Source organism: Hypanus sabinus, chromosome 13 (genome assembly GCF_030144855.1).
Source record: "Hypanus sabinus isolate sHypSab1 chromosome 13, sHypSab1.hap1, whole genome shotgun sequence".
Lineage (NCBI taxonomy): Eukaryota > Metazoa > Chordata > Chondrichthyes > Myliobatiformes > Dasyatidae > Hypanus > Hypanus sabinus.
The window spans coordinates 91605212-91622226 of record NC_082718.1 but is presented as its reverse complement, the minus strand read 5'-3'; the positions used below and the strand labels follow the sequence as shown (position 1 = coordinate 91622226).

The 17015-nt window shown below is 39.4% G+C and overlaps 1 protein-coding gene and 1 long non-coding RNA gene across 3 annotated transcripts in view; one reads left to right on the top strand and one right to left on the bottom strand.

Annotated features, from left to right (window-relative positions):
• LOC132404141 (uncharacterized) overlaps nt 1-17015 on the top strand; it is a 31466-nt gene that overhangs the window by 5629 nt on the left and 8822 nt on the right. The window contains exon 3 of the long non-coding RNA XR_009515433.1: nt 11200-11296. This is a non-coding gene — a long non-coding RNA (uncharacterized LOC132404141). The remainder of the gene's footprint in view (nt 1-11199; nt 11297-17015) is intronic.
• cfap251 (cilia and flagella associated protein 251) overlaps nt 3495-17015 on the bottom strand; it is a 70405-nt gene continuing 56884 nt past the window's right edge. The window contains exons 18-22 of one of the 2 annotated variants that reach the window (XM_059988202.1): nt 14590-14680; nt 11181-11324; nt 10314-10542; nt 7661-7762; nt 3495-4169 (exon numbers count right to left, since the gene is read on the bottom strand). In XM_059988202.1, coding sequence (XP_059844185.1) covers nt 4027-4169; nt 7661-7762; nt 10314-10542; nt 11181-11324; nt 14590-14680 — 709 coding nt within the window. In that variant the 3' untranslated portion in view covers nt 3495-4026. The remainder of the gene's footprint in view (nt 4170-7660; nt 7763-10313; nt 10543-11180; nt 11325-14589; nt 14681-17015) is intronic. The other variant, XR_009515432.1, reaches the window with a different exon arrangement.

Here is a 17015-nt window from a genome sequence, read left to right as displayed (position 1 = left end):
CAAGTGCCACTCTTCTCAGGTGACAAAATTTAGAGGGATGGTCTGACCTTGGCAGTGTGGCTGTGGTTTCATATTTTTTCCACTTTTTCACAACAGGCTGCACTGACTTCCGAGGTAAGTCCAATGCCTTTGAGAGGATTTTCTACCCTTCCCCAGATTTGTGCTTCTCTATTATCATTTCCCTGACTTCTCCCGAATGCTCTTTTGACCTCATTTGGTTTGTTCTGTTAAAGATCTACCATACTGTTGGTCCTTACAGAGAGAAGTGGTATTTATTCTATTGAATTAGTTGAAAATAGATGATCATCCAGTTTTCTATATCAACAAATTGAGTGAGTTGATAAGGTAATAAACTGTAACTCACATGAGGAAAGTTAGCATAGTAATTACAAAGGGGATGAATACTTTATCGGCCTCACAAATTTGTTTTTTAATTTTTAGTAAATTGTTAACAGGTCTCAGAATTCTTCTTTTGATTTGACAGTGATGCACAATAGTCTGTAGATTAGCTCAAAAAATCCTGCTTCAATGTATTTTAAATTTAGAAAATGAGAGAGTAAAATGTGAAAATAGCCGTGGGGGTTGAATACTTTTTCAAGTCACTGTATATGCAGAAAGGTGCCGGAGAAAAAAAGACAGCAATATGATGAAGGATCCTGCCAATCTGCTCGTCGACTGTTTGTCCCACTCCTGTCAAGGAGGAGGCTATGTAGCATCCATGGCAGGACCACCAGACACAAGAACAGGTACTTTCCCCAAGCAGTGAGGCTGATCAACACCTCCATCCACTAACCCACCACTACTACTTTACCACTTCCTGTCGGACTCACCTTATGTATGGACACTCCTGTACCTTGAGGCTCTTCCATTTGTCGGGGGCGATCATGGATGTTGCATCCTAGCTGCCTGGGTAATATGCAAGGCAAGGTAGTATGATATGGAGGGCAAGCCATTGGCCATGCAGCTGATGAATCCAAAGGAACAACAAAGACCGATACAGTTGGTACCAGTGGTATTGCAGGAGTTGCCAGTCAGTGATGAATTCAACATAACACTGCTTGAGGGACTCCAGCTCCAGACTTTTCCTCGGGGTTTACTCATGAATCCTTCCCTATGAGTGAGTATAGCTGCAAGGCAGCAGAGGTTTGAGATCAGAGTTTTCCTTCTCCTAGATGAGCTGCCAACCATGGCTGATGAGTCCCATCTGCCCCAATATAAAAGCACGGAGATAATAGACACTAGTCAGGCTGCACTTGGAGTACTGTCAACATTTTTGGGCCCCATATCTCAGAAAAGATGTGTTGTCATTGGAGAGAGTCCAGAGGAGGTTCACAAGGATGATTCTGGGAATGAACGGGTTAACATATGAGGAGCGTTTGGTAGCTTTGGTCCTGTACTCACTGGAATTTAGAAGAATGCAGGGGATTCTCATTGAAACCTACCGAATGTTGAAAGAACTAGATAAGCTGGATATGAAAAGGATGGTCGGGGTATCCAGAACTAGAGGGCACAGCCTCAAAATTGAGGGCAACCTTTTAGAACAGAGGTAAGGAGGAATTTTTTTAGTCAGAGAGAAGTGAATCTGTGGAATGCTCTGCCTCAGATTGCAGTGGAGACCAATTCCATGAGTATATTTAAAGAAGAATTTGATAGTTTCTTGATTGGTCAGGGCCTCAAAGGATAAGTCAGGTGTATATGATTGAGTGGGATCCGGGATCAGCCATGATGAAATGGTGGAGCAGACTCGATGGGCTTAATGGCCTAATTCTGCTCTACGCCTATGGACACCAGTAGTCCTCTTTTGCTCCTTCTGTTAGTAGAAATGATTCCACTGGGCTTAGCAGCTAAGCCATATGTGAAGGCCAGGAGTGGGATTTGGCTGTCAGAGGCCATTTGAGATGCACACCATTGCGAGCATTTAATAGGTAGTGGGAGCTTGTCCCTATTACCACCTCCAGCTATAACAATCTTAAGGAACCAGGTAGAGGTACTCCTGTAGAGGTGTCACTTTAGATACATATAATCAATGTAAATAAGTTATCTTATATATTTATTGTTTTTTTATAATTGTGTTCTTTATCTTATTGTGTTTTGTGTATTACACTGGATCCAGAGTAATAATTATTTGTCTCCATTATGGACTAGAAATTATATTAAATGATCTTGAATCTACTGAATCATCACGTCAAAGGCGTCTACTATGCCTCAGTCAGAGAGCTTGATACTATATTACATGCCTTGTGAATGTAGCTCCAGGCTATTCTTCATTTGTATGACACCTACCTCCTTCCCTTCTCCCCGAAGATTGTGACCTTGTCCGTAGGACTCTAAGTGTGTACACACGCTACTGTTCTGGCATTAATTGCACTTGTGGAAGGTAATTTCATTCCATGTCATGTTATTCCTGACTCTGCACAGCTGACTCTGAGGCAGGGATTAATGGCACAGGACTGGCTATAAGGAAGCTGTCTGCAATGTGCCCATATGCCCCTTAAATTAGAGATTCCGATTCTGTATAGTTATAGAGTAATGGGAAAGGATGCTTTGGGGCATCGGGTCATTGCCAGCCACCTTACAGCAATTTACACTAATTCCAATCCCATTTTACTCTCCCCGTTAACTCTGCCCCCCACCCCCAGCAAACTGGAAGCAATTTACATCAGACAATTAATTCACATGCCTTTGGATTGTGGGAGGAGAGCAGAGTGCCTGGAAGAAACCCACATGGTCACAAGGAGAGTGTGTAAATACCATACAGACAGTACACAATCAAATGAAAATGCTCAGGTGAGTGAGGACCAGTGCTAGGTGAGTGATTGTATAGGGAAGCTGAATTGCATATTGAGGAGACTTGTTGGACGTCTCTTTATCATTGATGGCCCTTTAAAGCCCAAACAAAGATATAAGGCACTGTGAATGAAAAGCAAAAGTAATGAGCGACAGCCAAAGGACCCAAATTATACCATTACATTTGGAAATGGAGATCTCACACATCGATAGGAAAACATTTGTCACATTAAAGTGACTATAACTTGGAAGCGTCTGGGCACTATTTCCAACGTTAATGGATGCTACTGCTTGAAGTCGTGTCTGAACTGGCTTTCAGATGCTGTTTGTGCATAGAAGTCAGGTGTAATGTGTTCTACGTACTTATGTCCTGCTGACTGCTGTTTCAAGACAAGTTATAATGAAAGAGCATTGGCTCCACTGAAGTATAAAAGCAGAACGTCTTCGATACTAGAAAGGTAAAGTAAAAGCATGAAATGATGGAGGTGCTCAGGAAGTCGGGCAGTACCTGTGGAGAGAGAAGCAGTTAACCTTTCACATGAATGATCATTCTAAATCATGACCCTAGTTTTCAGCTGATGTAGTGGATGATGGAATTCAGCCTCAAGCATTTATAATTATAACAGTGTTGAAAATAGTTTTGTGCAATTTCCAAGTTTTAAGTGAACAAATAATTAATTAGAATGCAAGTTTTCATAAGATAAGTATTCAAAGATTTATTCTCTTTTTCTCAAGCCAAACCGCCTTTATATAAAACAAGAAAAACAACATTTTTCAGAAATAAGGCAGTTACAAAGTATTATATTATTTATTTAAGGAGACACCAATGAGATTGGTAACCTATGTACTTTGACAGTCATTCATTTGGGTCTTCTTCACCACTTCATATTCAGAGTTTTTAGATAATCTCACTTCTAAAATCTTGACATGCAAAAAAATTACAAGGCCCAAGAAGTATATATGTCTATAAAACTATCTGATATATTTGCATAGACTGAAGCAGTAGATTAACAAATACCCAAACAAGCTCTGGAGTTAATTAACATTTTTTAAAATACTTGAAAGTTAAAATGAAAGAAGAAATACAAAATTATTTTAAACATAAAGACAATAAATATCACTTGGGGAACATTAGAAAACTGCAGATGTTAAAAATCTGAAGTAAAAACAAAATATTGGGAATGCTTCTGACAGAGGAAAATGTTAACTGTATTTTTCTTTCCATATTTCATTCTGTATTTACATTAATGGAGGCTCTGGTGTGGTTATCATGTCATCACAAGGGGATGGAGATGAATTGTGGGGAAACCCTAGCATATCATATATAAAAAGCTCACTTGTGATCTCTTGGGGAAGTTGCTGTTCAAGTAATTTTGATGTATCTGTCAAATCCAAACAAATAGAAGAAAAATGAATTTAACTAATTCGATAAAGCTCCTTAAAAATCTATTTACAGAGCCTTGAAAGATATTCAGCCCCCACAACTACTTTCACATTCTACTGTCTCATTTTCTAAATTTAAATTATATTGAAGTGGGATTTTGAACTAATCTACAAACATTATGCATCACGTCAAATCAAAAGAAAAATTCAAAAACCTGTCAAAGATTTACTAAAATTTAAGAACCAAAATTGTAAGGCTGAAAGTATATTCATTCCCTTTGTAATTACTGAACTAACTTTCCTCAGCAGCAATATATTACCCTACCAACTCACCCTCTCAATTTGTTGATGTAGAAAAATAGAGGATCACCAATTTTCAATGAATTCATAAGAATACTGTAAATAGCTCCTCTCTCTACAAGGTCCAACTGTATGGTAGATTTTCAACTGACCAAACCAAAATGAAGACAAAAGAACATTCAAGACAAGTCAGGAAATGATAATAGAGAAGGTCAAATCTGGGGAAGGGTACAAGTCCACCTCAAAGGCACTGAACATACCTTGGAACTCAATGTAGTTCATCATGATAAAGTGGAAAACTTATGAAACTACAGCCGCACTGCCTAGGTCAGGCCACTCCTCTAACCTTAGTCATTGGAGAAGAATAACACTTGTAACAGAGGATGCTGTGACGCCAACAGTCACTCTGAGGGAGCTGCAGAAGCCATTGGCTGCAACTGGAGATGAAGTTCATGGCTCCACAATCTCTAAGGCCTTGCACAGAAAGAATATTTAGGTAAGAGTGGCAAAGAAGAAGCCCTGTCTAAAAAAAGCATATCCTTGCCCGTAAAGACTTTGCAAAGCATCACAGAAGATACTGTAAGGATACGGAAGAAGGTCTTGTGGTCAGATGAGACTAAAGTGGAACTTTTTGGCCTCAACATTAATGGTACATGTGGCACAAAGCTAACATTGCAAGTCAGCCAGGTAACACCATCCCTACTGTCAAGTATGGTGGAGGCGCCATCATGCTATGGGGATTCTTTCCAGCAACAGGCACTGGAAGTCTGATCAGGACTGATGGGAAGATGAATGCTGCTAAATACAGAGAGATCCTAGATAAAAACCTGCTTGCCTCTATCTGAAAACTTAAACTGAGGAGGAAGTTTATCTTTCAACAGGGCGATGACCCAAAGAACACTGCCGGAGCAACCAGAGGGTGGCTTCAAATGAAGAAAATTGATGTCCGACTCCTGACCTTAACCTGATCGAACACCTCTGGCAAGACAGCTGTCCGCCACTACTGCCCAACTAATCTGGCATAGCTTGAATAACTTTACGAGGAATGGACAAAGAGGCTCCATCACATTCTGCAAAGCAAATAGAGACTTATCTAAAAAAAACTACTGACTGTAATAGCTGCTGAGCAAAGGGCGATGAATACTTTTGAACCACTGACATTTCAGTTTTTGAATTTTTTTAGTTTTTAATGCTTTTTGTGTTTTTAATTTTTTGGGGGACTCTGCTGTGAGAAAAGGAGCATGTGATTCACAAATACAAATTCTCGGTTAAATTGATCAAAATCCCTGGTTGTAATACTCATTTATGTGAACAAAGAGGTGGGGTCTGAATATGTTTTCAAGGCAGTGTACTAGTTTGACATTCATTTTTGTGTGGGCATTTACAGGGGGAAAAGAAATACAATAGAATTTTACTAAAAGCAACCCCTTGATTGCTCTTTTCGGTACAAGATGCTTCAGGAGAAGCCAACATGCATTTAACTTCAAATAAGCATCGTACATTGTCTTTCGCCTCTCTTTTGGACAGACGTGCAGTACTTCTTAGGTGGAGAGATGCTGCCCCACCCACTCATGCTCAATGGCTCAGAGATATTACGTCCTGCTTAGACCTTGAAAAGATTCATTATTCACTTCTTAATTCAGATATAAAGTTCTAAAAGATGTGGGGACCTTTTCTTGAATATTTTCATAATTCCCGTTTAGATTAAGGGTGCATCCCTCCCTTTGTTTCGTTTGCATTTAAATCCCTTACTTCCAGCTTCTTATGGTTAAGATTTATGGTTTTTTTATGTGTAAACATATTATAGTTTAGGTAGTAGGCTATATATATATATACCTTCTTTTTATAAATACAGCCCTGTGGTGATATAGTTCTGATTAACTCTTTTATATATCGTAAGGTTGGCTTGGAATTGGGTAGTGGGAGGGTGGGGTGGTAACTAACTTTGCATGATTCTACTATGGGTGCTTTGCTTAATTGTTATGAATTGTACTTTGATATGTTTGTTTTGCACTGTATAAACCTCTTTTATTTGTTTTTTTGTTTTGTTGCATTGTAAAAACTAATTAAAGTTAATTAAAATAATTTTACAAAAAGCTGCACATAAACAGACGAAGGTTGACAAACAACCATGCAAAAGAAGACAAACTGTGCAAAAAAAAATACTATTAAGAACATGAATTGTAAAGAGTCTTTGAAAGGTCATAGAATCAGGATTCATGGTATCTGGATTAGGAATTGAAACATCTTAAGTTCTTGAGAGATACAAAAGCCTGCAGATTGTGGAATATGAAACAAAAATTAACTGCAGCAGAATCTCAGTGGTCAAGTAGTGTCTATGAAGAAAGGGGATGGCTGACGTTTTCAATCAGACCTGATGCAGGGTCTCAACCTGAAATGGAGGCTCCCTCATTCACTGAGTTCTTCAAACAATTTATTTTCCGTTTTAAGTTCCTTGTCTGATAACATTCAGTGCATTACTATTTAAAATTTTATTGAATTAAAAATCCACAGCACATTGGAACTGACTTCTCTCAACTAGAATCAGAAATGGATTTATCATTATTGTCTTAGAATATACAAAATTGGTAAATCGGTTGTTTTGCAGCAGCTTCTAATTTACAAGGAAAATGACAAAAGTTAAGCACATTTACAAAAAGTGTTGTGGCTCAAAATCAGATCATCAAAGACCCCCACAGACCCCCACCATCCAGGTCATGCTCTCTTCTCATTGCTGCTATCAGGAAAGAGGTACAGGAGCCCCATGTCCTGTATCACCAGGTTCAGGAACAATTATTATCTCTCAGCCATCAGGATCTTGAACCAGAGGGAATAATCTCACTCACCCCTGCACTGAACTGATTAATGAACTCACTTTTAAAGACTCTACAACTTGATATTTATTGCTTATCTATTTATTATTGCTTTTGTTTCCTGCTTTTTGTATTTGCACAGCCTGTTGACTTTTGCACACTGGTTGCTTGTCATCGCCGTCATGTGTGGTTCTTCATTGATTCCATTGTGATTTTTTGTATTTACTGTGAATGTCAGCAAGAAAATGAACCTCAGGGTGGTGTTTGGAGTCATATATGTACTTTGACAGTAAACTTGCATATGAACCTTTGAACTTTGAACTTCAATTTGGGGAATTTAGGGAAAAGAAATGTAAAAAAATGTAAACAATTGGTACCTCTGGCATCAAAGTCTTCGAATTCAGAACTTCCTCCCTCTGGATTCAAACCTAATAGTATGGAGAGAGTTTCTGCAATTTCATACTCAGACATGCATTCACCTAGAAAGCAAGGGAAAAAAACACCCAGACTCACTATAGAACCTAAAACAGTACAAGACAGAATCAGGCCCTTCAGCCCACCATGCCTGTGCTGATCTTAATGCCATACTAAACTAAGCCATCTGCTGGCGCATGATCCAGATCTCTCCACTCCAGTTGGAGTGCCTTGAATGTGTCTTCTTCCATCTTCATCCCTGGCAGAAATTTCAAGAAACCCACACACCCTGTGTAAAAAAAACCATCCCCTTCAAACATTACCCCTTTTATCTTAAAGCAATCTCCTAGTATTTGACATTTCTGGCCTGAGAAAAAGATTCTGACTGTCTACCCTATTTATGCCTCTCATAAACTTATAAACTTTACTTAAGTCTTCCCTTGGACTCTGAAACTCCAGAGAAAACAATCCAAGTTAATCCAAACTCTCCTCATAGTTAATACTCCAATCCAGACAGTATGTGGGGTGAACCTGTTCTCCTTCCTATACTGGGGCAACAGGAACTGCATACTTTAGACAACTACATTATGGCTCCCTGACTCTTCTGCTCAATGCCTTGAAGACCATTGGCCTCCTCTACTACCCTACCTACCTGCCTTTCTACTTTCAGGGACCTATGGAGCTGGATCTCAAGACAGCTCCATACATCAATGTTCCTAAGGGTCCGGCCGTTTATATGTAAACTTTCCCCTCATGTTTGACCTCTCAAAGTGCAATGCCTCATGATTAAACTCCATCTGCCGTTTCTCCACCCACATCTGCAAAATAATCTTTGACAGCCTTCTTCACTGTCTACAATTTCTGTGTCACTTGCAAACTTACTAATCAGCCCATCTATATTCCTGTCCAAGTCGTTTATTTATATCATAAACAGCAGACCCAGTGGAACACCACTTGTCACGAACCTCCAGCCAGGACTATACCTGTCCACCGTTCCCTCTGTCTTCTATAGCAAAACAAATTTTGAACCCTTTCCAACTGCGTCATCTGATTGATGTGAGGCTCACTAGCCTATAATTTCCTGGAAAGAAAGGAACAACACTGGTTCCTCTCCAGTCCTCTGGGATGCTGGCTGTGACTGGAAAGATCTTGTCAAGGCCCAACAATCTGCTCTGTTTCATCTGGAATAACTCAGAGTCGGCCTGAAGATTTATAAACCAAAATGTTCTTCAAGAAACCTAACAAACACCAGCTTCTTGTTGATCTCGATGAGTCCCAGATTATTAGCAGAGCCCACACTGACCTCACTATACTCCACACACTTCTCCTTGGTGAAAACCAATGCAAAGTATTTGACTAGTATCTTGCCCACATACTCTGGTGCCAGAAATAAGTTCCTTCCTTTATCCAATCAAATTTTATTCTCGGGTTGGATATATTATTTTTTTGCCAGAAGCAGAGCAAGTCAAAGCAAGAAAATTTCCACCTCTGCTCTTTGAACAAATTAAACTGTTAATTTGAGGAATTAGGATTCCATTCATTTGCGGGGTCCTTGACTATTATAATTATTGTTGACTTTTAAAGAATTAGATCATTTCTACTCATTTTCTTAGTGTCAAGCATTTACAAATGAGCTGAATCTATAAAACTCGTAACGTAAGAGACAATTGCTTACATTACACACCTAAACAAAGACTAACAATAATTATGTTTTGCCAAAATTTTAGTCTTTTTTTTGCAAGTTATTTTTGCTCTTTTTATGTGAAGACACCCATTCTCATTTCCGTCAGTTCTGCACAAAGCCAGCAAACTCTTTCCCGTCCATCATTATGGAGAAAGAAGTAATTTGCTGTATCCTCAGTAAGAAACATTATGCTCATAAACGGCATGACCTATTGGATTAGCATTAATCATCCACACAAATCATTGTTAATTTACTGGTGAGAAAACATTTGGAATCTATATGGATTCCCTCACACTTTCAGGATTACTCAATTTAAAGCTGGGTTTGATGCAGTGCTTGATATCTGCATCAATGCAAATTTCCTACCCATAAAATTGGGTGGATGTTTTGTAAGGACATGATTATACTCCACTATGAAGTTGTCGTTGTTCCTTTCCTTGCTGTGTGGCGCATTGGGTGGCAACCTTGCCGTTTCTTTAGCATTTCTGTCTGTTTTTTTATGAAGCTAAGTTGCCAGCTCGATGCTCCACCCAGCACGGATGGAAAGCGTGCAAGGAGCCGGCTGGATTCAAACCTGGGACCACTCACCCACAAGTCTGGTGTGGATGCTAGTACACCAACAGCCAGCTCTATAAAGTTTTGCATAGTTGTATATTCTGTGAATATCCCCCCAACACATACCTTTAAAATATGCATGTGAACAAATGGCTACTCAGATGAGCTATAGGCTCCTATCAAGCAACTAAATGAATCTTTCTTTAAGCCTCGAAGAGGTTGGAAGCAAGTAAGAAGGGAAGTGAGAGTAATGACATTACCATATGGATTTACATGCTACCTTGTACTCTACAGATTTATTTCTGTACACGTCCATATTTACATATTTTAATTTGAATTTCAAGAACATTTTAATATGTATTTCTGGCTTGGCTCACCTCTAGTTTGCAAAAGCTGTAGTAATTCTCCTAAGGCAATTGATTTTTCTCCATTCTCATTTTTATAACCAAGAACATCCAATGTATGCTGTAGCTCAGAAGCTGATATACCAAAAGCTGGTCGATGGTTTAGATATAGTTTAATAAATTCACCTAAATCAATATCTGTAACATATTTTCCTGTATCCACGTATTTACTGAACTTCACCTCATTCAGCATGTCCTCTATCTGCACATAAAAAAATAAAAGTTATTATTAACGTGCTGGAGTTTCTCTGCTGAAAAGATACAGGATCTGGTCCAAACATAACTGGGAGTCAGGATCCTTCATGAATGAAATATCCCAAGTAAGGGGTCATTTTTAACAATGCCAGCTTTGGGAGTGTTGAGGTCTTTTATCAGCTGTTCTTGTCTCTCTTAGTTCTGCTCTGCTTTTTCCATAAACTGGTCTACCTTTTCTTTTACTCTCAACTTCTATTCACAAGCTATAAGCATCACATGCATTCCTGCTGAATCCCTTCTAACTTCATTCTAACTCTCTATTTTTCCCTGGCATAAACATCAGTGGTCTTTGTTGAACCAAAGCAACACATACCAAATGCTGGGGGAGCTCAGCAGGCCAAGGTGCATCCATAGGAAAAGAATAAACAGTCAATGTTTTGGGCCGAGAACCTTCGTCAGGGCGGAACCAACCCAGATTTTGTTTTTCGTCACTTCTTTGCACAAGAGTTTCACAGCTTTAATCCTATTCACATGCTGCCACAAAAGACAGCCTAGTCTTTGATTTAACCTTCAGTGTCAAGGAGCTTAACATGAACATGTTAGAACTGTATGCAATATTTATGCATGTGACCATATATAATGTACCTCTTTCTCCGTTGGATAGAATCCCAGTGCCCTCATCACAAATGGAACTTCCTGCAGTGGAATATGAGTTGAGACCACCCTGGTCTCCATTGTGGAGAGATGCTGATAACGCAATTGTGAGTAATAAAAATAGTTCTCCATTTCCTTTATAGAACATTAAAACACAAAATATTAATTGATCAGAATTAAAGGAAATATTATTAACACCAAATCCTCTAAATGTAGACAGTTGTTTTATACCTGTTGACCTGAAAGACTGTAGAATTGCATTTTATCACACACTGCTGAATAAAATTTTACGTGGCTTGTGTATTTTGATAAACTAGCAAAAACGATCATTATGATGAAGACAAAAGTGCAAAACCAATTGGCATCAGAAACTGTATTTCCAACATCCCAACCAGACATTTTCTTAGAGCAACACGAGGAAATCTGCAGGTGCTGGAGATTCAAACAACAACACACACAAAATGCTGGTGGAAACCAGCAGGCCAGGCAGCATCTATAGGGAGAAGCGCTGTTGACATTTATAGATGCTGCCTGACCTGCTGTGTTCCACCAGCATTTTGTGTGTGTTGTTGTTCGGACGTTTTCTTTCCCGTTCTCAATGTTCCAAACCTGCTTACATCCCTTATTATTGTTACGATGCATGCTGTAGATGTTACAGTCTTCAGATTCTCAACTGGGAGGTGGTCATTGTTCATTGAACCTACAGCGCTGCGGAGCTGGGTGCAGAAATTTGTTCCTGTGCCAACATTTAAACTGGGCTTTAAAAGTATTTTCTTTTATATTTAGCGATTCTGCTACTTAGATCAAAGGTTTCTATAATCATTTTCTGCATTTACAGTTCTAAAACCAACATATTCTGCAAGTGCAATATTACAGTAGGCCGATCTACAGTGTAAGAGCACAGGGTATCAGCGGCAATATCATTCAAAAACCCAGCATTAGTTTTGCATATCTATGCAGCTGAAGCTCATCTCTACCTCCAAGACCTCTCAAGTGTTTACACTGCTAGATATCGAGTGGAGGATGAGCAAGAATTTTCTGTATCAGGTAGAGCAAAACGATCATCATTCGTTGCTATCAGTAACCCTATTCCCTAAGCACTGTATCCAGTCTGCTCTTCTGCCACTATCTAGTTGCGAGATCTCAAGTTCTTGTCTCACCCAACCTGAGGGGAAAAAGCCTGCATGCATTCACTCCATGTACACCCCTCATAACTTTGCATAACACTATAAGATCTCTCCTCATTCTCCTGCGTTTCAGCGAGTAGCTTTCCAACCGATCTCTTAAACTCCGGCCCTTAAGTCCCAGCAATGTCCTTGTAAATTTTCTCTGCACACTTTCAAGCTCATTGATATCTTCCCTGTAGGTAGATAACCTTCCCTGTAGGTAGATAAGCATTCGAGCTCTCACAATCAGACTATGTAACAGTTTCTTCCCCCAAGCTATCAGACTCCTCAATACCCAGAGCCTGGACTGACACCTTACTGCCCTACTGTCCTGTTTATTATTTATTGTAATGCTTGCACTGTTTCATGCACTTTATGCAGTCCTGGGTAGGTCTGTAGTCTAGTGTAGTTTTTTTTGCTGCGTTGTTTTTTGCGTAGTTCAGTCTAGTTTTTGTACTGTGTCATGTAACACCATGATCCTGAAAAAACGTTGTCTCATTTTTACTATGCACTGTACCAGCAGTTATGGTCGAAATGACAATAAAAGTGACTTGACTTGATTAGATAACCAGAGCTGTGCACAGTAGTCTCAAATTCGGACTCAGCAACGTCTTATGCAACTTCAACAGTTCCTGTCCTCACTGCCGTGATATATGAAGGCCAATGTGCCAAGATATCTCTTTACAATGTTCTCTACATGTAATGCCACTTTCAAGGAATTATGATTCTGCATTCACAGATCCCTCCTGTTTTACCACATAGCCACACGTCAGTGCCCTGCCATTCACTATGTAAGTCTTACCCTGGTTATCCAGCCAAAGTGCAGCACTTCACACTTATCTTCATTAAATTTTATTCACCACTGTTCAGTCCACTTTCCCAGTTGGCCCAGCTCATGTTACAAGCTCTGATAGACTTTCTTACTGTCCGCTACATCCCCAATCTTGGTGTCGTCTGCAAGCTTGCTGATCTAGTTTACCATATTATTATCTAAATAATTCATATTCAGGGGTTCCCAACCTTTTTTTTGTGCCATGGATCCCCACCACTAACTGAGGGGGTCTGTGGACCCCAGTTCGGGAACCCCTGATATAGATGATAAAAATGAACAACACCAATCCTTGAGGCATTCCACTAGCCATAGGTTCCCAGTCGGAGAGACCGGCATCTACAACCACTCTCTGCCTTCCCTGGGCTAAGTGACCAGTTCATCTCCCTGGCCTCTCAAGAAAATTGGTACGACATAGGTCGAGGTAGAAAAAAAATCTTACAGAAGTGAGTACACAGCTTTATGCTCCACTGTTCTATGGCTATTCTTAAAAAATTCCTAATAAATGAAAAATACAATCAATACAGAAACTAGTGAAGCTGAATTCACAAAAATATTCCCAACTGCATTTTCACATGACTTAGGGATACTGCAATAAGTGTTTGAATACAAGATGTACTTCCCTGAACCCAGTTAAAATGTTCTTTTTTTTGGTCTGGAAAGGGGTTCTACAGAGGGGCAATGAGTGGTGAAATACACTAACTTTGACACGGTTTCTAACTTGGTATCATTTCTATTTCAATCAGTGCAATGTTCTGTAAGCAATAAGCCACTGGATTAATTCCAAATGGATGGTATTAGTGAAGTGACCAGTTTTCATGTTCACTTGTAAGCATGCGATGAAAGAGGCAGAAATGATCAGCAGTTATGAAGACAGATCTTTGGAAATAGCCATTAAGTTCCAAACACATTTAATGAATTATATATCTAAAAAACACAGCAGTACAGAACTACATTGACAGATCTTGTTAAAGAAGGACTAGGTTTTTAGAACGATATAATTAAAAAAGGATAAAACAATAATTTCCACAGTTACGGAGTAGCACACACAAAATGCACAAAATTGGAAATGCAGGTCAGGCAGCATCTATGGAAAGGAATAAAGAGTCACTGCTTCAGCAGGACTCATGAGTTGAATTTTTTACTGGTAAGTTTTGTGTGTGTAACTCTGGATTTCCAGCATCTTTGTGTGCATACATTTAAACATGAACATTTATGCAGAAGATGAATAATGCAAATTACTTTTCAGAATACAGCATTGAGTTATTACAACAAACTGCATAATTCTTATTTGATGTAACAATAAAAGTGATGGGTAGATTATATAATTCTTCCTGTCACTTTCATTGTTATTTAAAAATTCAACTGACAAAAAAAAACAAGGAAAATCCAAAAAAGTAATTACCCTGAACAATTCTCCATCTCTTCCGCCTTCCAATAAGCTATAAAATGGTATCAAATCCTCACCTCCAAGTGCAGTAACTGCTTCATGAGCCCTTTAAGTAAACAGGAGGTATTCTTAGTTGATTCTACCTTTATTCTTCTGATTAGACAGAAGGCATGTAGTTATAATAAAGGTAACTGCTGACTTAAAATATTTCTAAGATCTTTTATTTCCTTAAAGGGAAAGTAAATTTCTCATGAATTATTGAGACATGTATCACATCTGTCACGGAGAGAGTTGAGCAAAAGGAGGTCGGGGCGGATGGTACTGTTGGACCTAGACCACTGTTCACATACAATCTAACATGGGATATTGACTAGCAAACAGGAGTGGAAACTATGAGTGAAATAAAGGAATAAAAAGACCTTAAACTGTACAGCCACAGATCCTAAATAGGGACAATAAGCTTAAGGGATTCTTTCCCTTATCAGCCCAGACAAAGAATACTGTACAGTACAATGCTAGTTAGGCCACACAATGAACACTGAGCATAACTCGGGGAAAATGTGATTGCAATGAAGAGGATGCAGAGGAGAATAACAAGGATTTGTGCCAAAATGCAAAATAAAGCAACAATGTGGAAAGATTGAATAACCTGGGAAATTTGATGGAACAAGGGAGGTGGAGGGGAAAATTAATTGAGAATAAAACTATGAGTGACCAAGATGGAATAAAGAGGAAGCATTATTCGTCTCAGTAGGGGAGCCAAATACCAGGAGTACAGACAGAAAGTAATTGGTAGAAAGATTAAAAGAGAGAAGGCAAATAAAAATTCACAGTTCAAACTCACAACCTGAAAGGGTTGAGGCAGAAACCCATATTACATTTGAAAAAGTAGTTCCTGTGGAGTATCTGCGGAGCTATGTTGTTTAGGGCTATGAACCTAGTGTTTAAAGGTGGTATTAGACAAGTAGCTCATTTTCAACTAGCACATGCAAAACAGGCCAAATGGCACCCTACGCCAGAAATTTCCTATGACTTCCATGAAGGTACACTCATAGATAAACATCTCCTCACAAGTACAAGGAGCTGTCCCACAACGCAGTCAAATGGTTTGACATACATTGTCAGCTCACACTGTAGCCAACATCCAAATTCTTCCATCCCTGGACATGAATGATATTGCCACAACACTACATGGTCAGAATGTGTCCCTGGGAATCCTTGGCATTGAGCCTAACCTTGCCAAACCTCAAGACTTTAGCGTAGAGACAAGCAAGGGAACCTGTTCATTACCACCTCATGGTCTGTACAGATTATTTTTTCAAGAGATCAATAAAGGAGTACAGTTTATGCTCTTGGTTGGGAAACTTCAAGATCTATTTCTAAGGATGGTTCTAAGAGACCATAACTAATGCAGCTGGCCAAACCCTGCAGGGCACAGCTGTCAGACTGGGTCAGAAACAAGGGCTGAGAGAACCACAGTAACCAACACAACTTCTTGATCTCAAAAAAGGATTCTCCATTTGCAAGTATATCTATCCATATCTATATCTATGAGATCACCTTTTAGATCTGCTTGTGGTTGAGCCCAACAAGGAGAAGGAGAATTCTGGACAGGGTGCTGAACCAGATTGGGGGAGGGAGCAGAAAGAGTCTCCTGCTGGATTTGGAGCAGGTGAGAGGAGTTGAGCTGGAAGTCAGGAACAGGTGGGCAGTGACTTGGCCACCACTGCTTCCCCACCAACTGGAGAGTGTTGTGGTTAAGGGTCGAAACATTATGAAGGTTGGGCACCACCTGACAACACCTGTTCCTGGCCAAAGTCTACGGTTACCTCATCACGTAACTGAAGACAGTATATGATGCAAGCAAATTAGAGAGTTTAAGGTAAAGAAACCATGATCATAATATGATAAAATTCACCCTGCAATTGGAGAAGGAGAAGATAAAGTCAGATGTATCAGTATTACAGTGGAGTAAAGGGAATTCCAGAAGCATGAGAGAGGAATTGGCTAAAATTGATTGGAAGTGGATACTATCAGGGATGACAGCAGAACAACATTGCCTGGAGTTTCTGGAGGCTATTTAGAGGGCATAGAATAGATACATCCCAAAGATGAAGAAGTAATCTAAAGGGACAATGAGGCAGCCATGGCTGACAAGGGAAGTCAAAGCCAGTATAAAAGCTAAAGAAAGGGCATACAATATAGCAAAAATTGGTGGGAAGTTAGAGGATTGGGAAGCTTTTAAAAACCAACATAAGGCAACTAAAAAAAGTCACAAGGAGTGAAAAGATGAAATAGGAAGGAAAACTAGCCAACAAAGTTAAAGAGGATGCCAAAAGTCTTTTCAGATATAAAGTGTAAAAGAGAGGCGAGGGTGGATATCAGTCCACTGGAAAATGAGGTTGGAGAATATCAATGGGGGACAAATAAATGGCAGATGA